The following is a 25,167-nucleotide window of genomic DNA, read 5'->3' as shown; positions in this document are numbered from 1 at the left end:
TACACAACATACATGACATACAGGTATGTAGTACTGTACTGTACTGAATGGTGTTCCTGGTTACTAATATGATATTCTAACTAGGGCTGCAACGATTAGTCGACATAATCGACGACGTCGATTATAAAAAAATCGTCGACGAGAAATTGTTGCGTCGATTAGTCATTAAAAAAAAAAAAAAAAAAAAATTTATTTAATTTTTTTTTTTTTTTTTTGTGCACTACCTATCTTTGTGAGAGTGGCTTCTCAGGGTTCCAGACAACATCATAACATGATGATCCCATAGCAAATTTTGGACATTGAAAACATTGTTCCCCTGCAGGAGATGATGATCAGACTAGACACACAATACATTACACACGCACTCCTCTCACTCACACACAGCGATCAGAGTAAGACACACACATACACACTCCTCTCACTCACACACAGCGATCAGAGTAAGACACACACACATACACACTCCTCTCACTCACACACAGCGATCAGAGTAAGACACACATTCACACTCCTCTCTCTCACACACAGCGATCAGAGTAAGACACACACACATTCACACTCCTCTCACTCACACACAGCGATCAGAGTAAGACACACACACATACACAAATTACACAGTACACACCTCTCACTCACACAGCGATCAGAGTAAGACACACACACAAATTACACAGTACACACACTCCTCTCACTCACACAGCGATCAGAGTAAGACACACACACATACACACACACACACGGACTCCTCTCACACACAGCAAACAAAAGTTATTTAAAGTACACTTCCACTTTAATTTGTATTATTTAATTTATTTATCTTGTTATGAGTGATTGCTGTATTGTTCTTCAAATACATTTTCATTTAAAGTGGCTTAAAGATCCAAATTCAAATGTTTCATGAGTCATTATTTTAATTTGCTATGGGATCATCATGTTATGATGTTATTGTTTGGTCCTGACAAGAGTCTCAAAGTCTGGGGTGATGGTAGACAAGCAACTCTGAGGTCATGCTCAATGTCCAATCTGTTCCTCTGCTCTGTCTTCAGCTGGACCAGAGCTGAGAAGCCACTTTCACAAAGATAGGTAATAAAAAAAAAAAAAAAAAAAAAAAAAAAATTGTTGTTGTTTACATTGGTTTTCGATTAGTCGACTAATCGAAAAAATAATCGGCAGATTAGTCGACTACCAAATTAGTCATTAGTTGCAGCCCTAATTCTAACCTTATTGCTACTCTCTCTCTCTCTCTCTCTCTTCACACTAGCATACTAGAATAGCACAAGAGCCTCTCTCACACACAGGCCTGTCTGTCCCTCTTTGTGTATGATCTCTCTCTGTTGTCTCTCCTCCAGGGTGGCAGTGTTTCCTCCAGAGAGGTGGTCTAGGGTGCTGCGGTCTGCCCAGGGCTATCGTATGCCAGCAGCACAGAAGGTTCTTCTGGAGAAAATGGAAGAGCTCTCAGTCTCACAGTGTGGTTCGCCCAGCTACTGTCAGGCCCGCCTACTCTGTGCCCAAGGTATGGGTACACTATCCTCGAAGTCAACTTCCTGTCTGTTGTTGCTACGCAACTACGGCTTGGGGGGGGGGAAAAAATGCACCCCGGGTACATTGTGTACGGTTCATATAGTGCCGAAAACGGATCGGAAAAGCGGCAAATTAAACACAATCAATTTCTTCAGTGCATCACAATGCCAAAGAGCTGCTGTGTTACATTTTGTACTATTAATAACAAAATCAAAAATCCAAATCGAAAGTCTTATATAAGGTTATGAAATTAACAAGAATGTGATAAAAGATGTCATAAAAACGGAGTTCAACGCATACATTTGATCGTAGAAACCCGCTTGTTGTCCCCTATACGAAGATGGCGGCGGTCTCGAGACGTCCGAGTGTCTTCCCGAATACTACACTACACTACTACACTAACCTACACTACACAAGTTAAGTTTAAGTTGATTTATTACCCAGGGACAGTGCACATTAACACTTTCACTACCACACTACAGAAGGTTAACCTTCTGATTGAGATTGAGGAGATTGAATGAATGAATGATGAAAACTTTATTTAACAGATTGCAGAATGGGTACAATACAGTACAGCTCAATACACACAATTGTTACGGGGATGCAGACCAGAGAGACTTTCGTCTTGTTTACATCAGGGTCCCCCATTTTCAATTCATAGTGACATTTATGACATACACAACATACATGACATCATGACATTTATGACATAGGGACATACATGACATACTGGTATATAGTACTGTCACATTTGTGACATATACGATATGCAAATATACAGTACTGTTACCTCATTCATTCATTGGTGTTCGAGTGTCCCGGGACGGTAGATGATGCAACAATTCGGGGGAACCGGTCGCCTAGAATAGATAATACATTCTGAACGACGACGAGTCACCCTCAATACTCCTCATGTCAGGCCTCTTCTGTCTCCGTCTGTAGCACATCCTGCGGCCAGACTACGTGGGCGCTGCGAAGGTCCCCGAGTGGCCGGACTACATAGAGATCAAGGACCAGGAGCAGGTAGAAGGCCTGACCAGGGCCTGCCAGCTAGCCAGACATGTGCTGCTGCTGGCCGGACGCAGCCTGAAGGTAGACGTGTGTGTGTTTAATACGTGTGTGTGTGTGTGTGTGTGTGTGTGTGTTGGGGGGGGTGTATGTTTACAGTACGGTACAAATAATCTTATTTTAATTATGAGAATACTTCACATATGGGTCATCAGACACTTAATTGTTCCTTTGATTAAAGGGCCATTTCACCAAAAGAAACAATGCTGATTTATTTTGCACGTAAACAAATGTTATTGAGAGGTTTTATTGAGTTTGAATATGGCCACCACCACTGATGTCAGTGTTGTGTTGTGTTAATTACAGCTCAATGAAATGATAAGGTAGCAGAGTCCTTTATAAAACAAGGTATTGCTGTTTTGTAGGGCTGTCCCCGATTAAGGATTTGGATGGTCGACTATGATTGGCCAAAATTTGCCGTTAGTCGACTAATATTTTTACATTTTAATATTTTTTTTTATCATTCGGGCTGTGGGGGGTGCTTAATGTCTGAAGGAGTCGACGGAAGGCTTCTTGTCCTCTGCAAAAGCATGCAATTGGTCCACTGATGGATACATCTTGATATTTGTCTAGTATAGTGTGTTCATTAAATGGGTGAAATCCTCTTTCAGTGCCTCTGTGCCTGTTTTCTTAGGCAGTTAGCCTCTGGTATGCGTGCCATTAGTGTTAGCCACGCTTCTAGGCCTCTTTTCTTTTGGAAAGAATGATAAATTATTATTATTATTATTATTATTATTATTATTATTATTATTATTATTATTATTATTATTATTATTATTATTATTATTATTATTATCATTATTATTATTATTATTATTATTTAAAAAATATATATATTCGACTAAGAGGTTGGCCAGTCGACTACGGCTCCTTTCGACCGATTAGTCGACTAATCGACTTATAGGGGTCAGCCCTACTGTTTTGTCATCTACATTATTTCATGGAGATGTAATTAATACAAGGATTCAATCACTGGTGGCCATATTCAAACTCATTTACTAATTTTTAATAACTGTCAAACTAAATGAATGTGTGCAAAACTGTCAGCACCTAGCTTAATCAAGTCATTCTCATACTCGGAGTAAGAGCAATAGTCACATTTATTAGTTATTCTCATACTATAGAGCAGGGGTCAGCAACCTTTACTATCAAAAGAGCCACTTTTCCCCCCTCCCACAAAATAAAATGCTCAGGGAGCCGCACAACCTATTTACCCTTAAAATGAAGATAACACAGTGTATAATGTTTTATATATCCCCAAGCATACCCCACATTTAGCATAAAACGCCTGACAATTGCATACCCAAAGTAATTTGCGATTTATTATATGTTATACTTATAGCACACAGTTTGTTGCATTAATGGAATTATAAACTAACAAAAAGAAAGAAATTGACTTTTTATTGCTGTTTTTACCTGTTATAACAAAGGAAAACCTCAAACTCTTATGAAGAGGAGAAAAAATACTGGCTGTGTAGACCGACTTTGAAATAAAACCCTGAACTATTCAGGTATATTTGAGTCCTTCCCTTATTTGTGGAACATTTATAAAATAAAAAGTAGTCCACTTTGAAAAAAGACTACCGTGTGTAGACCTACTTTGAAATAAAACACAGAAAAGGAGAAAAAACACTGGCATCTGTAGACCTACTTTGAAATAAAACCCTGAACTATGCAGCTCTATTTGAGTCCTTCCCGTATTTGTGGAAAATCTATAAAATAAAAAGTAATTTTTCGTTGTTCGCAAATTTTGCACCACATATCAGGCATTAGGGATGGGTACCGAATTCGGTACTTTTAAAGGTACTTACCGAAACACGTCGGTATTACCGAGTATCGATTCACGTGAGATAATTTTTTTTTTTTTTTTAATTTTCATTTTTTTCATTTTCATGTCAACGTTCACACACACAATATACGCTTACCTAGGATTTGACTTGATTCAACAACAAAGCAGTCGGGGCAATGGCAAGCCGAAAACGGTCGAAAGTGTAGTTATTTGAAGTTTGGATTTTCTTTTTCACGACTGAGTTAGGTAGATTACATTTTTAGAGACTAAAGTACAGAAAAAAGGTACCGTTGGGTACCGGTATCGATTCACAGGTACTGGTACCGTATCGGTTCAAATGTGAAAGGTACCCATCCCTATCAGGCATACAGGTAAGCCTGCATCGTTAGTCGTGAAAGCAAATTAATCTGTCCACGCTGAATTAAACCCTCTATTTTCCTCAGACTTCCTTTTTTTTTGGATTTATCCATGGTTAGCTTACTGGGGGGTCGAAAACTCAAGATTATCCACTTGCAGACGGCAGGGAGAGGCGTGGGGTGTGACGTACTGTATATTTTAGTTGATGAAATATTTTAGTTGACTAAATATTTTTGTTGATGGTGGTACGTACCTCGGTTTTGAAGTCAAGGTTCGGTACGGGGTTTTCGGTACAGTGGGGGAAAGTTTGGCTTTCCATGTTCCACTCAGGGGTGATGTAGTGTGCAGTAACTAATTGTACTTGTAGGGCTGTCAACGAATATTCTATATTGAAATTAATAATCGACTTGTAAAAAAAAAAAAAAATTATTATTATTATATTAGATTGTGAAAAAAACAGCCCCTGGTAGGTGGTTGTTAGTGGTTAACATACCATTGTATTCGTTCGGTACACTACACAGCCGTTCGGTACGGTACACACTGAAACGGTTCGGTTCGGTACGGATACGTGTAGCTTTACACCCCTAGAACGTAGTAAACAAGCTAAACAGATTTTGCCCTGTGACTTTCAGGTTGGCATGACAACAGATGAGATCGATTTCATTGTCCACCAGGAGACGATCAGAAACAACGCCTACCCCTCCCCCCTCAGATACGGGGGCTTCCCCAAGTCTGTCTGCACGTCCGTCAACAACGTGGTCTGTCACGGCATTCCAGACAGGTAAAGGAAATCTCACACAAATCAAATCAAATTTATTTGTAAGGCCCGACAACACATGTTAATGTCCCCATGGGCCGGACACGTCTTCTTTAAAACAAGTCAAGAAGAAACATCACAATAAGTCAAGAACAAAACAAGAACACCATAAAGTCCAAACATTTTAAAATAAATGCTAAATAAATGCCACACTCCCAGACATACGCGAAGGTAAGGAAAAACTCACAAAAACCTAGCAATAGGAAAAAATGCACCACAGGCAATGTGGAGGAGAGAAACCTTAGAAGGGCCATTCAAGGGGGGATCTCCCTTCTTAGATGTTGGTGATAGTAGTGTTGCAGTAAAACAGGCGAACAGTTGGTAAGCATGCACTCATGTGTAGTGAAACACAGATAAGTGCATGCAATAGCAACTGAACATTTTTTTTTTTTTTTTTAATTTTTTTTTATTATTGCAAAACAAAACTTATTAAAAGTCAGTACTCAACACACAATGTATAATGAAACTTTCAGTAAAGGTGGTTAAAATATATGCAAGTACAGAAACAGGATAAAACAAAAATAGTCAATAATAACATTTTAACCGTATACCGTGTATATCCAGCGAAGTTACAATTATATAAATGTTAGTATATAATATACCCCTAATACCTATTTTCTAAAACCCTACACACATATGCTCCAGCTCAAATCCCCCCCTCCCGGACCCCCTCTTGGATAGTACCTCCATTATCCCTCACTGCAACTGAACATTTTGAAAGATTAAAGACCATGAAAAGTCACCAAAAAGCATACATTCAATTCAACAACGATAAAAAGTTGTTGTAGAAATGAAAAATATGTGTGTGCTCCATTATCAAAAAGACAGAGGTCATTATGTGCCCAGCTCCGCTGAACACAGATTTGAGGGTGAATAGAGTTACGAGGTTTAGACAGATGATTGGTTTAATGCTTTCCCATTGTGTAGACTTTGTAAAACCACACACACATGGAGGATGATCTACTGAGTTGATATAAAAAAAAAAAAAAAAATGGAGTTACGAGGTTTTGTTCCGCCAGCAGCGATATGTGATGTATTTTGGCCTCTGATGGTGTGCATGGTGTAGCTTACAAACATTGTTGTTTTTGGTGTTTTATAATCCCGTAAGGGATGGGTCGTCGGACATCTGCCGCTGAAGTGCCCTTGAGCAAGGCACTTAACCCCCAACTGCTCCAGTGGAGTTGCTCAGTGGCCAACGGTGTCAGACTGTGGTTGTACTGGGCAGCTCCTAGTGGTCAACGGTGTCACACTGTGGTTGTACTGGGCAGCTCCCAGGTGTGAATGGAACTGTGTGAATGTGAAGCAGGGCGTAGCTGAAAAAGAGCATCTGTGCTCAGCGAACCTACCCTGGGTAAATAAAGGTTAAACAAACAAAAACAAAACATCCTCAGCCTGTTTGAAAATACTAGAATCTGGTGAAAACGCACCTTATGTTATGGATGGATCGTCACTGTTTGTCCTCTTCATAATAATCTCCAATAATTCAATAGGCGATCGCCATTGCTGAACGTTAGTTGGCTCTAGTCTGGAGTGCTCTCAACTCTAATGTCGGCGACTACCGCGGAGCGGTGAACAGATAATGTTGCATGCTCGGCCGGTTTGACTATAGTATTTTTATAATTTACCAGAAGTGCTGAGTCCAATGTAGTCTGGTGAAAACGCACCTTATCATCCATAAGTGTGATCGTCTTGTCCTCTTCATAATAGTTTGCTTGCCATTGCTGAGGCAGTTCACAGGCTACTGGCTACTACTGTGGCCAGTGAGTGAGCAACCCCCCCCCCCCCCCAGGAAACTATCCCAGTTCAAAAGGTAGGGAGAGACTGCCACCTATCGGAATTCGATCGCCATTTCAATTCGAATTCACTCAGTTACCAGGATCACAAAACAAGGTCCGGCTGACTGTTTAGTATAATAATAATAAAATAAAAAACTTAAAACGAGTATTTATTAATGCCAATACTGGACGACAAGCGCAATTGGCTCTTGACAAGTGTAAACTATGGATTAGTCAGTCACAGTTAACATCGGACCATTTAGCTCAACGGATTAGTGCGGCTGCCTGTGGATCCTATCGTCCCCGGTTCAGCCTAGCGGCCTATTAGAGATCACCGTTTGCACCACATCATTTAAATTGGTCTGTTTTTAAGATATAATTATCATTTTGTTATAAGAGGCCACTTGAAGAACCTGCAGGCCCAGTATCTTTATGAATCATACTCATGTTACAGGAAGGTAACTGGTACCCCGCTCAGTATAAACGACTTCAAAGCAGCAAGTGTTGCAAGATGGAAGTGTGTGTCGACTAGAGCCTTTTAAAACGTTGTAATCGTCTCTCATAATGGGCCTTACAGGGTCGAACATGTAACGACATTATCCCTACATTCCAATCACACATCGTCCTGTTTGTGTCTTGCAGTCGGCAACTGCAGAGCGGTGATCTTATCAACATCGATGTGACGGTAAGTTGAAACGCCCTGACCTGCTTTTTGATATGCAGACCCACCCATACGCACAAAACACATGCAAGGTATTGTTTGTCTAAGTGCTCTAAGCTTCATCAAACACCTCGGCCACTGTAGAGCTCTGCAACAGTGCCACCTCTGGTTCCCAGAGGTAACTGCAGAGAATCCTATTCTTCTGAAATAGTCACTGCACCCAAGACTAACGGCTGCATTCCACTGAGTACAACCAGGGGTGTAAAAAGTACCCAGATATTATACTTAAGTGAAAGTATGGGTACCGTCTCAAAACCTTACTCAAGTAAAAGTCAGAGTATTTGGCTAAAAACACACTTGAGTAAAAGTCAAAAAGTTTCTACTTTTAAATGTACTTAAGTACTAAAAAGTAAAAGTAAAAACTTTTTTTCTGACTGTCAAACAAAGACACTAAATCAATATCATACACAGTTACATTATTCAGTATATATATGCAGGTCTCAATACATTTAAGATGTTTTTAATTTTTTATAGTGGTTGGTCTGCTGTTGAGACGTAGGAAGGCTGAGAGGGGTACAGATCTTTATTGAGACAGTAGGAAGGCTGAGAGGGGGGCAGATCTTTATTGAGACAGTAGGAAGGCTGAGAGGGGGGCAGATCTTTATTGAGACAGTAGGAAGGCTGAGAGGGGGGCAGATCTTTATTGAGACAGTAGGAAGGCTGAGAGGGGGGCAGATCTTTATTGAGACAGTAGGAAGGCTGAGAGGGGGGCAGATCTTTATTGAGACAGTAGGAAGGCTGAGAGGGGGGCAGATCTTTATTGAGACAGTAGGAAGGCTGAGAGGGGTACAGATCTTTATTGAGACAGTAGGAAGGCTGAGAGGGGGGCAGATCTTTATTGAGAGACGGCAGGAAGGCTGTTCATCACATAATGATGTAACGCCCAAACCAAGACGCTGCATCTTGCTAGTAACTGTTGTTGACACTAACAACATGCCACGTGATTCTTCTTTTCTGACACGGGGCGGGACACGAGCAGAACCTCCCTACTGCACAGTAGGAGCTGATCTTTTGATCTTTCTCCATCTTAACAGTAGGTTGTAAAAACATAAAAGAGCGAGTGGTAGGTTTAGTAGCTTCTGTACTGCAGACACGGCCAGAGTGGGGGAGACGCAGGAGAGAAGGCTCTGGTGGTGGGACCTGACTCCAGCCCAGCAGGGGTGCCAGAGTGAGGGAGACGCAGGGGAGAAGGCTCTGGTGGTGGGACCTGACTCCAGCCCAGCAGGGGTGCCAGAGTGAGGGAGACGCAGGAGAGAAGGCTCTGGTGGTGGGACCTGACTCCAGCCCAGCAGGGGTGCCAGAGTGAGGGAGACGCAGGAGAGAAGGCTCTGGTGGTGGGACCTGACTCCAGCCCAGCAGCGGTGCATGTGGTTCCAGAAGTGGACATCTTTCTTGACCATTACACTATTTCTGGGAACAAGCAGCCGCATATTATTTATGTTTTTAATTGCCACTTCCTGGTTCCAACGAGTACAAAAGAACTCTTATGCAACTGCTTTATGATCTCTTGAGAACCGCAGGGTTTTATGTCAAGTCAAGTCAAGTCAATTTTATTTATATAGCACATTTCCAGGCAGCGGCAGCTGGCACCAAAGTGCTTCACAGGCAGGTTGATAAAAACAAAATAATGTGATGCAAGATATAAGATTAAAGACATAATAAAGCAATGAAAGTAATAAAAACAAAATTATATGATGCAAGATATAAGATTAAAAACATAGTAAAGCAATGAAAGTAATAAAAACAGGTAGGACACAGTATTATTATTGTGGCCAATCTTTAGATTTCACCAGAGGCTGTGGCCATAGAAAGAAATACGTGCAGATTCACAGAGAGAGGAGGGCAGGCACAATGTGGAGCTATTTTTATTATTAAAAAAAAATCATAATTTTTTTTACTAACCACTGCCTGTTCATGACAGGTGTATTTGGAAGGTTACCATGGTGACACATCAGAAACATTCTTGATCGGTGACGTGGACGAGGTCGGGCAGCGACTGGTGGAAACGGCCCGGCGCTGTCGAGATGAGGCCATCGCTGCCTGCAAGCCTGGTGCTCAGATCTGTGTCATAGGAAACACCATCAGGTATAAACACTCACTCACTCACTCACTCACTCACTCACTCACTCACTCACTCACTCACTCACTCACTCACTCACTCACTCACTCACTCACTCACTCACTCACTCACTCACTCACTCACTCATACTCACTCATACTCACTCACTCGCTCACTCGCTCGCTCACACACTCACTCACTCACTCATGCACGCACGCATGCATACACACTCACTCACTCACTCGCATACACACTCACTCACTCACTCACTCACTCACTCACTCACTCACTCACACACACGCATAAACACTCACTCACTCATTCACTCAGTAACTCACTCACTCACTCACTCAGTAACTCACTCAGTAACTCACTCACTCACTCATTCAGTAACTCACTCACTCACTCACTCACTCAGTAACTCACTCACTCAGTAACTCACTCACTCACTCACTCACTCACTCACTCACTCACTCACTCACTCACACACACGCATAAACACTCACTCACTCACTCACACACGCATAAACACTCACACACACACTCACTCACTCACTCAGTCTCTCACTCTCTCACTCTCTCACTCTCTCACTCACTCACTCACTCGCTCGCTCGCTCACACACTCACTCACTCACTCACTCACTCACTCACTCACTCACTCACGCATGCATACACACTCACACACTCTCTCACTCACTCACTCACTCACTCACTCACTCACTCACTCACACGCATAAACACTCACTCACTCACTCACACACGCATAAACACTCACTCACTCACTCACACACGCATAAACACTCACTCACTCACACACGCATAAACACTCACACACACACTCACTCACTCACTCGCATACACACTCACACACACACTCACTCACTCACGCACGCATGCATACACACTCACTCACTCACTCGCATACACACTCACTCACTCACTCACTCACTCACTCACACGCATACTCACTCACTCACTCACTCACACGCATACTCACTCACTCATTCATACTCACTCACTCACTCACTCACTCACTCACACACACGCATAAACACTCACTCACTCACTCACTCACTCATTCATACTCACTCACTCACTCACTCACTCACTCACTCACTCACACGCATACTCACTCACTCACTCACACACGCATAAACACTCACTCACTCACTCACGCATGCATACACACTCACACATTCACACGCATACACACATGCATACATGCATCCACACACACTCTCACACACACAAGGACAATATATCTATTTGAAATTCAATACATTGCGATGCAAAAACGTGACGGTATGTATCATAGTGCAGAAAAACGTCTCACAATATCGGCTACATTTTATTCTGCTGTAGTAGTAGTAGTGATCACAATCTCCACCACCAATTGGAGTTTTGTACAGCAGGGGGCGCAATCACATTTTATTTGCAATACTGTCTCTGGTAATGGCAGCTTGGAGAATGTCAAGCATCTGGACAGACCTGCGAATCCAGCTTTCCTGTGAATCCTTGGATCGAATAGTACACACACACACACACACACACACACACACACACAGTCTAATGTGTTTCTCCTCTCCTCTCCTCCAGTGAGATCGCCCTCGCCGGCGGCTTCCAAGTGTGCCCTTATTTCATCGGACACGGTATCGGATCCTACTTCCACGGGCACCCTGAGGTCTGGCACCACGGTGAGTTAACCCTGTCACCACCGCACCACCGAAGGGTTAACCCCTTCACTGCGACAATACAGAAGGTTAACCCTTGCACTGCCACACGACAAAGGGTTAGCCCTTTCACTGTCACACTACAGAAGGTTAACCCTTTTGAGATTAGAGGCATCCGGTGCTAGAGCACAGGGCGCAAGGACAGAATCGATCCAAATATGACTTACTATGGCCCAGAAGGTAAAATCAGTACTAGGTTGAACACTTGTACCTTGACACCAGAGAATGAACAAAAAGCATGTTGTTGTTTTTTTTATATTTTAAATTTTTTTTCTGTTTACTGTTGCTTTTTTTTTAATTGTATTTGTCCCTATTACTTTGTAACAGGATTAGAGGTTATCTAACAAACGCAATTATGATTTATTTGTATGTAAATGAATCCTATACATGTATACATCATGGTTTCCTCCTTCCCCTAAAATGTCTATGCGAACCCGGGGGGCTGGGAGGGGGGTTAAGAAGCGACCTGGTCCGTCTCGCAGCCACAGGACCGCCAGAGCAGAGGAAAAGACTGTCACAACTGCAAACAGGCAGGCTACACAGTATATTAATATACTGACGGACAATCTATATACTGAAAAGACACTTTTTTATGCCACTGTGGGAATTAATACGAAATGCTGATGTGAATGTCTCTTTCCTCTGAACTTGTTAAAAAAGAAAAAAAAAAAAGATAAAAAGAAATGTTGGTCACAAAAAAAAAAAAAGGTTAACCCTTTCACTACCACACTACAGACGGTTAATCCGAGTTAGATCTGAATATATAAACATTTTGTTTTTGAGCCAGTGAGCAAGCGGTGATAAAGAATACATATGTTTTATTTTTTTTATTTACCGTGTTCTTTCTTTTTCCAAAGGGAAAAACAACTTGATGTGATGATGTCAGAAGATCTTTCTACTGACCAAACAGTCTTTCTGTTTTTCTTTTCAGCTAATGACAATGACATGATCATGGATGAAGGCATGGCTTTCACAATAGGTGAGTTAGATTTCACCCTCCTATAGACGTGTTTCTTGTTTATAAACATACCGTGTTCGAGCCAATCGGCAACACCCGCTGAGTCATGTGACTGAGTTGCCCCCTACCTGCGTTGAGCTGCTGCGCTAAAAAAGTGCTATATGGAGAAACCATGGCACTCCCCTGACTAAAAGTATAATGGAGCTCTATGGAGAAACCATGGCACTCCCCTGACTAAAAGTATAATGGAGCTCTATGGAGAAACCATGGCACTCCCCTGACTAGAAGTATAATGGAGCTCTATGGAGAAACCATGGCACTCCCCTGACTAGAAGTATAATGGAGCTCTATGTAGAAACCATGGCACTCCCCTGACTACAAGTGTAATGGAGCTCTATGGAGAAACCATGGCACTCCCCTGACTACAAGGGTAATGGAGCTCTATGTAGAAACCATGGCACTACCCTGACTACAAGTGTAATGGAGCTCCATGTAGAAACTATGGCACTCCCCTGACTACAAGTGTAATGGAGCTCCATGTAGAAACCATGGCACTCCCCTGACTACAAGTGTAATGGAGCTCTATGGAGAAACCATGGCACTCCCCTGACTACAAGTGTAATGGAGCTCTATGGAGAAACCATGGCACTCCCCTGACTACAAGTGTAATGGAGCTCTATGGAGAAACCATGGCACTCCCCTGACTACAAGTGTAATGGAGCTCCATGTAGAAACCATGGCACTCCCCTGACTACAAGTGTAATGGAGCTCCATGTAGAAACCATGGCACTCCCCTGACTACAAGTGTAATGGAGCTCTATGTAGAAACCATGGCACTCCCCTGACTACAAGTGTAATGGAGCTCTATGTAGAAACCATGGCACTCCCCTGACTACAAGTGTAATGGAGCTCTATGTAGAAACCATGGCACTCCCCTGACTACAAGTGTAATGGAGCTCTATGTAGAAACTATGGCACTCCCCTGACTACAAGTGTAATGGAGCTCCATGTAGAAACTATGGCACTCCCCTGACTAAGAAGGCGAAGCAGCGCCTCTACCACCTGAGACAGTTAAGGAAGTTCAGAGTATCGGGGAAGATACTCCAGTCCTTCTACTCCGGGGCTGTAGAGAGCATCTTGACTGGAAACATCACTGCCTGGTATGGAAACAGCACGGCACAGGACAAGAAGGCCCTACAGAGAGTGGTGCGCTCAGCCGAGCGTACTACGGGTATTGCACTACCACCCCTGCAGGTCTTATATAACAAGAGGTGCAAATCCAGAGCCTGCAGAATAATGAAAGACCCTCACCACCCAACAACAGCCTGTTCAAGCTGCTGCGGTCAGGCAAACGCCGCCTGCGAACACCAGCAACTAGGACAGAGAGACTTCGGCTCAGCTTCTTCCCCCAGGCCATCAGAGCCTTGAACACTGAACTCTGCACACACAAGCACACATGAGCACACACACAACACACACACTGTACACGCTCACACACTAGCAGTCACTTTAACATGAACACACACACACATATGCTGCACACGCTCACACTATGCTCACTTTACACAATGAAAGGTCACAGTATAATGGAGCTCTATGGAGAAACCATGGTACTCTCCTGACTACAAGTATAATGGAGCTCTATGGAGAAACCATGGCACTCCCCTGACTACAAGTATAATGGAGCTCTATGGAGAAACCATGGTACTCTCCTGACTAAAAATATAATGGAGCTCTATGGAGAAACCATGGCACTCCCCTGACTACATGTTGTGTGTTGTCCTCTGATGTCATGCTGTGTGTTGTCCTCTGATGTCATGTTGTCCTCTGATGTCATGTTGTCCTCTGTCATGTCGTGTGTTCTCTGATGTCATGCTGTGTGTTGTCCTCTGATGTCATGCTGTGTGTTGTCCTCTGATGTCATGCTGTGTGTTGTCCTCTGATGTCATGCTGTGTGTTGTCCTCTGATGTCATGTTGTGTGTTGTCCTCTGATGTCATGCTGTGTGTTGTCCTCTGATGTCATGCTGTGTGTTGTCCTCTGATGTCATGCTGTGTGTTGTCCTCTGATGTCATGCTGTGTGTTGTGTGTTGTCCTCTGATGTCATGCTGTGTGTTGTCCTCTGATGTCATGCTGTGTGTTGTCCTCTGATGTCATGTTGTGTGTTGTCCTCTGATGTCATGTTGTGTGTTGTCCTCTGATGTCATGTTGTGTGTTGTCCTCTGATGGCATGCTGTGTGTTGTCCTCTGATGTCATGTTGTGTGTTGTCCTCTGATGTCATGTTGTGTGTTGTCCTCTGATGTCATGTTGTGTGTTGTCCTCTGATGTCATGCTGTGTGTTGTCCTCTGATGGCATGCTGTGTGTTGTCCTCTGATGTCATGTTGTATGTTGTCCTCTGATGTCATCAGTGTTCATTTTGTCAACGAGAATGATGACTAAATATGGTCGTCAACGAAGCTTTTCCCCCTGACTAAATCTAGACTAAAACAAAAAAGACAATCGAGACTAAAACTGACTAAGACTAAAATGCTCAGACCTGTAGTTGACTAAAACTGACTAAACAGAAAAAAAATTAAGGTGACTAATTATGATAAACAAAAAAGGAGCATTTGACACATGACTAAGACTAAAACTAAAATTAAAATAGCTGACAAAATTAACACTGTATATGTTATGTGTATACAGAGCCCATACTGATGGAGGGATCTCCAGAGTTTAGAATCCTGAGGGACAAGTGGACGGCAGTGTCTGCCGACGACAAGCGGTAGGTGGTGCTCAGCGAAGACGTGGAGGCCAGCGACGCACGACGACAACCCAGTTTCACGATGTTCCCTTAACACAGCAGATCGGCCCAGGGCCGTGGTTATAGTCCTTAACCAAAACAACGCTACATCTTAGGATGCCCTCTGAAATCACCACGACTAAAATGCCACACTAACATCTGAGGTGCATTTATTTCAAAGCAGTGGGGAATCGGCTGAAAACAACTACCACATTTTTCAGTAATAGTAAAAGAAAGGCACGGTTATTTTTGTATCGAGGCAAGAATGACTTGAAACCCACTTGTCAAAAAGACTGGTAATGGTCCTTTTAATACGTCTGAATCATTTTATTTGTTAAATATATTTTTTTTATCCACTTTTTCTCCCCATTTTCAATTTTTCTCCCATCCCAATTTCGTATTATCCAATTCTCCCCTCCCCTGTCTTGAACGTTGCTAGACTATGCCTCCCACTGGTCGGCTGTAGTGAGGACAGAAGCCTTGCATCACGTGTCCCCTCCGGTACACGAGGAGGCAGCCTGTCGCATCTTTTCACCGCAGCAGCCCGAACTCTCAGTGGCGAGGAGTAACGCGTGGGAGGCTCACGCTGCCCCCGTCACTTCCTGCTTCCGTCGCACCGGCGTCGCCAAACCGACCTGTAGGAGTCGCTGTCCACAACGTCAAATCCCCACCCACCGGCTTTCCCACCCTCTAACACTTGCCAATTGTGTTAGTATGGACGACCGGCCAGCCGGTAGCAACGCCGAGACCTGGGCTAGAACCCAGCGTCTCCTGCGTTAGAGGCGAGCACCTTGCCCACTGCGCCAATCAGCCGACCCTTTATTTGATAAATATGTATGGAAATGTCTTGGTGACGTTAGGGCAGAGACATATATATATACTGAGACATGGTACAAGGACAACAGTAAAGTACCTCACATACTGTACACGCAGTGCATTAGACCGCACAAGTCCGTGAAATAGCTGACAATGAGCCCTTGTGAATTCATTCATGTTAAAGGACTTCTTTGCAGCCAGCATTAATCATGTGAAAACGATGTTCATGTTGCCATCGACTCGGGCATAATTTTCCAAGATGTAATCATAGTTAATAGATAATTAGTATTACATTTTAATTAATTACAATTTTAATTAGATAATTTTTTACCACTAATCGGTTAAAACATCTGAGGCAACTAAGCCCCTGACAACTAATTCTAGGTACATCGGTCATTTTCACTGCATGGCACATGGTATGTCTGCGGCCGTAGAGGGAGTGTCCAGTAGCGCTGTCCCCGAAGCCTGTTTTTAGGATTCGAACTTCGGCAGGGTTTTTCGAACGGACATTCGAACCATCGTTTTTAATCATATGAATAATTGTTCCCGTTTCAGTACTGTCTGGTCTTGACTTTAGGCACATAGCGCACATAACGTAGCGTATATTACATTTACACATATAACGTTGCGTACATATGCGCATATTGCTGCAGTCAAAATGGTTAGTCAAAGTAGTAGTGTCTACTTACTGGATAATCCATTTTGTGAATGCATTTGTTGAAATAGCATTTTTGTTGGCAGACTGCTCCTGCTATCTTAACGTTAGCAAGCTAAACCTGCATAGCGCGACTTAACGTGCTTCATTTCCTGATGTATGATGGTGACCCCTCCTCACGCGACTCGTTGACTGTTTCTGTGTGTTCGTGTGTGAATTTCGAATTATTGTAAACACAACATAGTACTGGGTGATATTCTGATATATATCACATTCTGATATATCTTTTTTGTGTAAAATTAATTAATTAATTAAAAAAAGAAAATGTAAGAAAAAAGCGGAGGTTCGAACCCATTAATTAACACATTGAGCGCCAGCCATTACCCTTATCACCCTTGCACCAGGTTTCCATAGCCTACTTTCACTGTGCTATGTTTGGAGAGCTATATCTATATTCTATATTATAGCTATGGAGACAATACTATGGTCATTTGACAGTCACTTTCTTCCGTCGAACATGCAAAAAAGAGAAAATATTTTCATGTATACGTTCGCGCGTTATCCCGAGGTGAATATTGTATAGTTTAGGAGTGATCCGGGCTAATTCCTGAAAAGCTGAGTTATAGGGCGCTATGTGAATTCTGCTATAAGCGTGGCGTTTCTTGCCTGGACACGCTACTATTTCCAAATCAAATTTATAGGTATTATGTTTCATCATGAATGTATTTGATAGCCAGTAACGCCATTTGTTTTGAACACTGATCAGCTGGATCAATATGAAATCATTGTAGGATCAAGGTGGAATTGACGTCAGATAGTCCTTACCTTTGATCGGGCTTATTCCAAAAAGAATATTCCAATTGTCTGATCGCGATTTCCAGTATTGATGTCCATCTGGTCCCGGACATAATTTGGCACAACTTATGGATATGCGTTTAGAAGTGGTGACGGTCGGATGAAGCGATTTACTTGGCTTGGTCTAAATTCTGCGCCCGGAGGGGTTTAGACACACGGTGAGAAATAAGGTTTCAAACGGTGTGGTGATACTGCCACCTAGCGTGGACCTGTAATGAATAAAAATATTGAATAAAAGAAAAAAACGACCAAAACCCAGAGAAATCGCGGGTCTGGCGCTCAACCGCTGGCGAGTTAACCCGGGATATCTCGGGTCTGGCGCCGAATGTGTTAAGATTCGAGTGCCAACGTAACGAACGAACGGAAGGTCCGAACCTTCCAGCAGCACTGCTTGTGCTCAAGACGTTGTGTGTGCGTGTCGTCTTGTGTGCAGGTCGGCCCAGTTTGAACATACCGTGGTCATCACCTCTGACGGAGTGGACATTCTCACCAAACTACCGGAGGAGGAGGAGGAGGAGGAGAGCGGGCCGTGACCTGGAAGAAATGGCTGCCGACGTCCTCGACAGCAAGCCTGTGTATATACCTCAAAGGAATTCAACTCTTGTCAACTCGGATCCCAGATCAAGTGTTAACCTTCTGTAGTGTGGTTATGAATGGGTTAACCCTTTGTCGTGTGGCAGTGAAAGGGTTAACATTCTGTATTGTCGCAGTGAAAGGGTTAACCATTTGGTAGTGTGGTAGTGAAAGTGTTAAGACACATTTCTGCTCTTATGGGAACTAGCCTGGACGCATCATACTTACAGTAATGATTTATAGTTTGACAGTTTGATCTAAACTTAGTTTGATGGTACAGCGTACGATAATACCTATATAAATCCTATGCAAGCACACCATTGTTTTGGTCTGACATGCTGGTGCTCTAGTGCGACATCTAGTGGCTGAATGTTATCTATAGAACCTTTTTAAAGCAGCAACGGGTCGTTTGTTTGGGGAAAAAAACAAACCTCTTGACAAGTAAAACTATTTATAAAAAGGGTGATACATCTTTAGTGTTTAATATATAAAGTGTCACAAGACAAAAACTGGATCTCTGGAGTACTGATTGAAAGTAGAAATGATCTGTTTGACTGTTTGGTGTTCCTACCCTCCCGCCCAGTGCCGTGCACAGACATTTACGGGGGCAGGGGCACAGGAACACACGCATATTCCCACCAGACGTTGCCAGACCACTGTTGGGTCATTACTTGTCCGTAGCCAAGAGCTAAACTGGAGCAGGGCTTTTAAAAGAGGGGAGCAGGTGTGTTTCACCATAGGGGCTGGAGCCGGCCCAAGACCAAACAGCCCTAACGGTCTTTATCTCCTTCATAATGAGGCCATGCTCTCCACACACCTTGGAGAATGGAGTACTTCTTTCATGAATACTACTATACATTTCCCCCTTTAAATTATTTGATAGAATTTAAAATTCTATTGATATTTTCAATTTTCTTTTTTTAAATACAAAACCAGCCAAAAAAAAATCACTTTTGGACTCTTGTCAAGCCCCCCTTGGGCCGTATCTGTTCACGTTCCTCCTGCTACCATACCATAAGATAAGATAAGATGATCCTTTATTGATCCCCTTGGGGAAATTCGGGTGTCAAAGCAGCATGGGGGGATACAGGGTGGGGGATGCATAGGTTCACAGTCTCATACAGCCCAGTATCTATATACACACTGTTACAAAGGGTCAGATTAAACCGAATATATATTTATTACTTGAGATATATTGTATAATATTTGTATATCGTCTGATATCCCTTGTATATTCTTTGTACATATACACGGAATATCCCTTTACCTAGGTACAAGCCAGACCATAATATTCATTCTCCTATTGGACAGCGACCCCCTAGGCGCCAACGGCCATACCCCCAATGTCTAGTTCAAAGCCACCGCTAAGACATGTCTCAACATGCCCAGGTTTGCGCAGTAATACGAGACAGAACTGAGGTTGGCACTAGATTATTCACCTTACGTATAAATACGTCGCAGGTGGATACAGCAGTTAGTTAACCCAACAAGTTGAAGCCTTCACCACGAGTCAACGACCAAGTGAAGTGAGCAACCTTGCGTCTAAATAGAGCACTTAGAACCGCGTGCGAATAGGATAGTAAAAGTGTCAGAGCTTAGTGAAATAACGTCAAGTTCGACCTAGTTAATGTGAAGTACCGTGCACAGGAGAATCTACACCGGCAAATGCAGAGCCTTTTCCGGCTGGATTATATCGCTTTTGGTACTGTGGCTGCTGGAGCAGAGAACCGTCTACCCCGCTGCTGTGTGGGATCTACCCGTGAGGAGCATCACTCAAGCCCGTCTCTAGGAAGAGGCTGGCTGGCTTTCATCCATGCTGTCACGCATACTTGGATTATAGCTGCTGCTTTTGTCTGCCGATCGAGGGGAGTATATGTACCGACTCCCGTAGCTGGAGCTTATTGATTCCCCGTTGATCCAGACTTTTGCTCCCGAACATTCCTCTCCCCTGCTGGCTTACAACCGGAGGGAACCCCCTTAGTATCTCCAGCCGACTACGAGTGTACCTTATATAATTCTTATGCTACAGGTGGTATTAATTATCCCCATCGTAATATGCTCATGGACTTACGCTCTTGACCTATTCATGCACATTCTTCGCCATACAAGCGCGACTCTAATTCTCAATACTGTAATCTGATATTGCTGCTCTTCTAATAAATATTCCAAACAGGACTTTCTTCGTTAAGCCGTGTTATTGTGTGGGTGTTCATTATACCTGTGTACTGTATGGCCAGTAATTAAAGTACATAACTCAGTAGTGGTTTAATGATACCATACTCTCAATACAGTCAGGGAATTGTACCCCTCAGTTACACACACGATATACAAGTATAGATACAAATACAATATAATAAAAAAAATTACAAACACAAGATAGTCAACTGTCTCTAGTGCAAAGTACAAGATAGTCGGTACAGTGATGTGAGTCTCTATTTATCAAGTCCCGAGTTGTGACAGTGATAGTTCTGGCAGCAGATCCGGCCGCCCAAGCCCTTTGTTGTAGAGCCTGATGGCTGCCGGTATAAAGGACCGCTCTTCATTCAGACAAAATACAAAGAAGCATCTTCTAAGCACAATGCTGTTTCTCTTTGTTTCAGAGGATTGTTGTATATTGTATTGTATTGTTGTAACTAATTATTCTAGAAGTTGTTTTTTCCTCCCAAAATTACCCAGTGCAGCTCTAAGAAAGAAAATGGTATGTATACAAGTCACTTTATAATTAAAACTTCAGTTCACTTTTAAATATAAACTCTAGCCGTGTGGTTTGTTGTCTTGGTCCATTTCAGCAGCATCAAATTGTAGAACATGTATGAAAAGGTTATTTTTGAACATGTATTATTTACATTCCTCTAAATAAATCATAATATCAAGCTTTGTCAAACAGAATAATCTGAATGAAAAAGAAATTATAAACAAAAAAATCAAGCGCAATGTAGTTATGGTAGTTGACATGTTCAAAAAAGGAGTAGAGGGAAGCTAAGCTTATTATATGAATAGATAGCCACTAGATGGCAGCATACTACTATAATGAACTGTACCACTCACTCATTAATTATCTTCATACCTTGTAAACCACACACACACACACACACAGTAGTCATCCATATCATCCAGCCATTGAAGCCATGTAGCCCTGCCCTGTGGTCTAACCTCAGCTTAATTTCCTCAAGCTCCCATTCTGGTGTCCTCCTCCCAGGAGAGTCATGTCCTCTTGAGAGCTTGTTTACAACCCATGAGACGGTTTCAAAGTGACGAACAATAAAACTGTAAAAGTACCCTGTTGCAGTGTTTGCTGAAGCAATAGCTGACAGGAAATACATTGGAGCCCAGACGGTCCCCTATACTGTAGCAACAGACGGCCCAGACGGTCTCCTATACTGTAGCAACAGACGGCCCAGACGGCCCCCTATACTGTAGCAACAGACGGTCCCCTATACTGTAGCAACAGACGGTCCAGACGGCCCCCTATACTGTAGCAACAGACGGTCCCCTATACTGTAGCAACAGACGTCCCCTATACTGTAGCAACAGACGGTCCCCTATACTGTAGCAACAGACGGTCCCCTATACTGTAGCAACAGACGGCCCAGACTGTCCCCTATACTGTAGCAACAGACGGTCCCCTATACTGTAGCAACAGACTGTCCCCTATACTGTAGCAACAGACGGTCCCCTATACTGTAGCAACAGACTGTCCCCTATACTGTAGCAACAGACGGTTCCCTATACTGTAGCAACAGACTGTCCCCTATACTGTAGCAACAGACTGTCCCCTATACTGTAGCAACAGACGGTCCCCTATACTGTAGCAACAGACTGTCCAGACTGTCCCCTATACTGTAGCAACAGACGGCCCAGACTGTCCCCTATACTGTAGCAACAGACGGTCCCCTATACTGTAGCAACAGATGGTCCAGACTGTCCCCTATAGAAACAGACGGTCCAGACGGTCTCCTATAGAAACAGATGGTCCAGACAGTCTCCTATAGCAACAGATGGTCCAGACAGTCTCCTATAGAAACAGATGGTCCAGACAGTCTCCTATAGAAACAGACGGTCCCCTATACTGTAGAAACAGACGGTCCAGACAGTCCCCTATACTGTAGCAACAGACGGTCCCCTATACTGTAAAAACAGACAGTCCCTATAACAACAGAATTCCAATGAAACCGTCTTATTGACAAACCCAAGTCACTATGAGGTGGCAGCGCTCTACTGTAATGACCCAAGTCACCATGAGGTGGCAGCACCTACATCTACTGTAATGACCCAAGTCACCATGAGGTGGCAGCACCTACATATACTGTAATGACCCAAGTCACCATGAGGTGGCAGCACTCACTCACTGTAATGATCCATACGACATGTTATAAGTTACCTGATGAAGACTCATTCTGTCCTGAGACAATATCAATATATTTGATGCTCTGCAAAGCTCATTTAGTGATAGTGGTTTTTGATGCCTCGATGCTCTACTGAGCGATTGAGAAGGTCCTTTCTACCTGCTGCGGTTAAATTCTTTAACAAACACCGCTAGCTCTGTGTGTTGTAGGGCTGTCCCCGACTGAGGATTTGGATGGTCGACTAGGATTGGCCAAAATTTGCCGTTAGTCGACTATTGGTCGACAAAAAAAAATAAAAATAAGGTATATTTTAAAACTTTTATTTATTTTTTTATCATTCCATTTGGGCTGTGGGGGGTGCTTAATGTCTGAAGGAGTCGACTGAAGGCTTCTTGTCCTCTGCAAAAGCATGCAATTGGTCCACTGATGGATACATCTTGATATTTGTCTAGTCTAGTGTGTTCATTAGATGGGTGAAATCCTCTTTCAGTGCCTCTGTACCTGTTTTCTTAGGCAGTTAGCCTCTGGTATGCATGCCATTAGCGTTAGCCATGCTTCTAGGCCTATTTTTTTTATTTTTTATTTTATTTTTATATTCGACTAAGAGGTTGGCCAGTCGACTACGGCTCCTTTCGACCGATTAGTCGACTAATCGATTAATAGGGGTCAGCCCTAGTGTGTGAGAGGCTCTCTTCTTCTCTTCTTTTTACTGTGTTATGTAACTTGTACTGTATGTTACTTGTACCCTATATGCTGAGAGGCTCTCTTTTAATTTTTACTGTTATGTAACTTGTATTGTATGTTATTGTTTCTTGTTTGTGTATTTGTATTCACTCTGGTGGTAAACCATGTTTCCCCTCTGGGATTAAGAATAAAAACCATACCATATCAACAACATCTTCTATAGGGAGGTGTAGTGGTTACGTCATTGCCGTTTTCCGTGTTCCACCCTCTGTCCAACGCAATGTATTTCCCCCATTGCCCATTTCTAAATTGTCTCGTTTAAAACAAATAAAGCATTAACATTGGCATGGTGTACCTTTCTGTGCTTATTCATCCACAATCTATAGCTCAACATGAAAATATTTGCAATTAATCATAAAAGAAAAATCGCCAAATTTTATTTCAACCAAAAATGCTTAAAGAATAATGTTAGTGTTCCCGGACCCGCCGTCATTTGCCAGAATGTCTTCCCCTGCTCTATATCCCGTTTCACCCTGTATCCGTCGGTCATGCTTGACCAGAAAAGCGATAAACGCTAAAAAATAAAGTAAAAAAAAAAAAATGTTAGTGATGAGAAGGAGGGAACTCATTTTGTGCAAAAATTTCCATGCGGCAGAATTGTTACAATAGCCGATAATCCATTTTCCCCGATGATAAATCCCTATACGGGTGGAACAACCAGTGACGTCAGACTACACCTCCCTATAGGGTTTTGGGCAGCACTTTTTCTGAGAGTGGTCAGCACAGTGGTCAGCGCTGGTTCCTCACAGCAAGGAGGTCCTGCTGCGTTCAGACCCCAGCAGGGGGCCTTTCTGTGCAGAGCTTGCCGTTACCCTTGAGCAAGGCACTGCCATTACAACCGGAGTTGGTCCCCCGGGGCGCCGCACTGTGTGTGTGGTTTAGCCCACTGCTCCTAAATAGTCAGGATGGGTCAAATGCAGAAGGCAGATTTCCTCAAAGGGATTACTAATGTTTCAACTTAAACAACTTAACTTCATCCAGAGGTTTTGGATCAAAGTTATTATTATTTTGTTTTAAGTTTGTATAAAAGGCCAATAATCTGTTACAGGGCAAATTCCAGGCATAGCACCATCCCTCTGTTTTATTCATGTCTACTCTCACTTCTGATACATGTGGGTTTGATAAAGACAAAAGATCAAATATGGTATGAGACCATACCCTGCAAACATGCTCTCCTCTCCTCTCCTCTCCTCTCCTCTCCTCTCCTCTCCTCTCCTCTCCTCTCCTCTCCTCTCCTCTCCTCTCCTCTCCTCTCCTCTCCTCCTGTCCTCTTCTATATCCTCTCCTCTTCTATATCCTCTCCTCTTCTATATCCTCTTCTCTATCCTCCCCTCTTCTATCTCCTCTCCTCTTCTATCTCCTCTCCTATCCTCTTCTATCTCTCCTCTCTCATGTCCTATCCTCTTCTATCTCCTCTCCTCTTCTATATCCTCTCCTCTTCTATCTCCTCTCCTCTTCTATATCCTCTCCTCTTCTATCTCCTCTCCTCTCCTCTTCTATCTCCTCTCCTATCCTCTTCTATCTCTCCTCTTATGTCCTATCCTCTTCTATCTCCTCTCCTCTTCTATCCCCTCTCATCTCCTCTTCTATCTCCTCTCC

At 42.9% G+C, this 25,167-nt stretch overlaps 1 protein-coding gene across 1 annotated transcript; it reads left to right on the top strand.

The window, feature by feature from the left end:
• Positions 1-2,484: 2,484 nt before the first annotated feature.
• metap1d (methionyl aminopeptidase type 1D (mitochondrial)) lies at positions 2,485-20,621 on the top strand. Its single transcript, XM_084312846.1, has 8 exons — positions 2,485-2,613; positions 5,368-5,516; positions 7,970-8,012; positions 9,970-10,133; positions 11,705-11,802; positions 12,770-12,817; positions 15,483-15,561; positions 18,339-20,621. The coding sequence occupies exons 2-8, from the start codon at positions 5,374-5,376 to the stop codon at positions 18,436-18,438; spliced, it is 675 nt and encodes a 224-aa protein (XP_084168972.1). The 5' UTR covers positions 2,485-2,613; positions 5,368-5,373; the 3' UTR covers positions 18,439-20,621.
• Positions 20,622-25,167: the final 4,546 nt, after the last annotated feature.

The sequence above is a fragment of the Notolepis coatsorum genome (assembly GCF_963971535.1).
Source record: "Notolepis coatsorum genome assembly, chromosome: 4".
Taxonomy (NCBI): domain Eukaryota; kingdom Metazoa; phylum Chordata; class Actinopteri; order Aulopiformes; family Paralepididae; genus Notolepis; species Notolepis coatsorum.
Note: the sequence above shows the minus strand (reverse complement) of the source record. Positions and strands in the feature narration are given on the sequence as shown.

Bases quoted from the DNA above. Each gene is read 5' to 3' on its own strand.
- metap1d (XM_084312846.1), top strand. From the start codon at position 5,374: ATGACAACAGATGAGATCGATTTCATTGTCCACCAGGAGACGATCAGA. The intron at 11,803-12,769 runs GTGAGTTAACCC...TTTTCTTTTCAG, and splicing joins CCCTGAGGTCTGGCACCACG to CTAATGACAATGACATGATC. The intron at 15,562-18,338 runs GTAGGTGGTGCT...TCTTGTGTGCAG, and splicing joins GTGTCTGCCGACGACAAGCG to GTCGGCCCAGTTTGAACATA.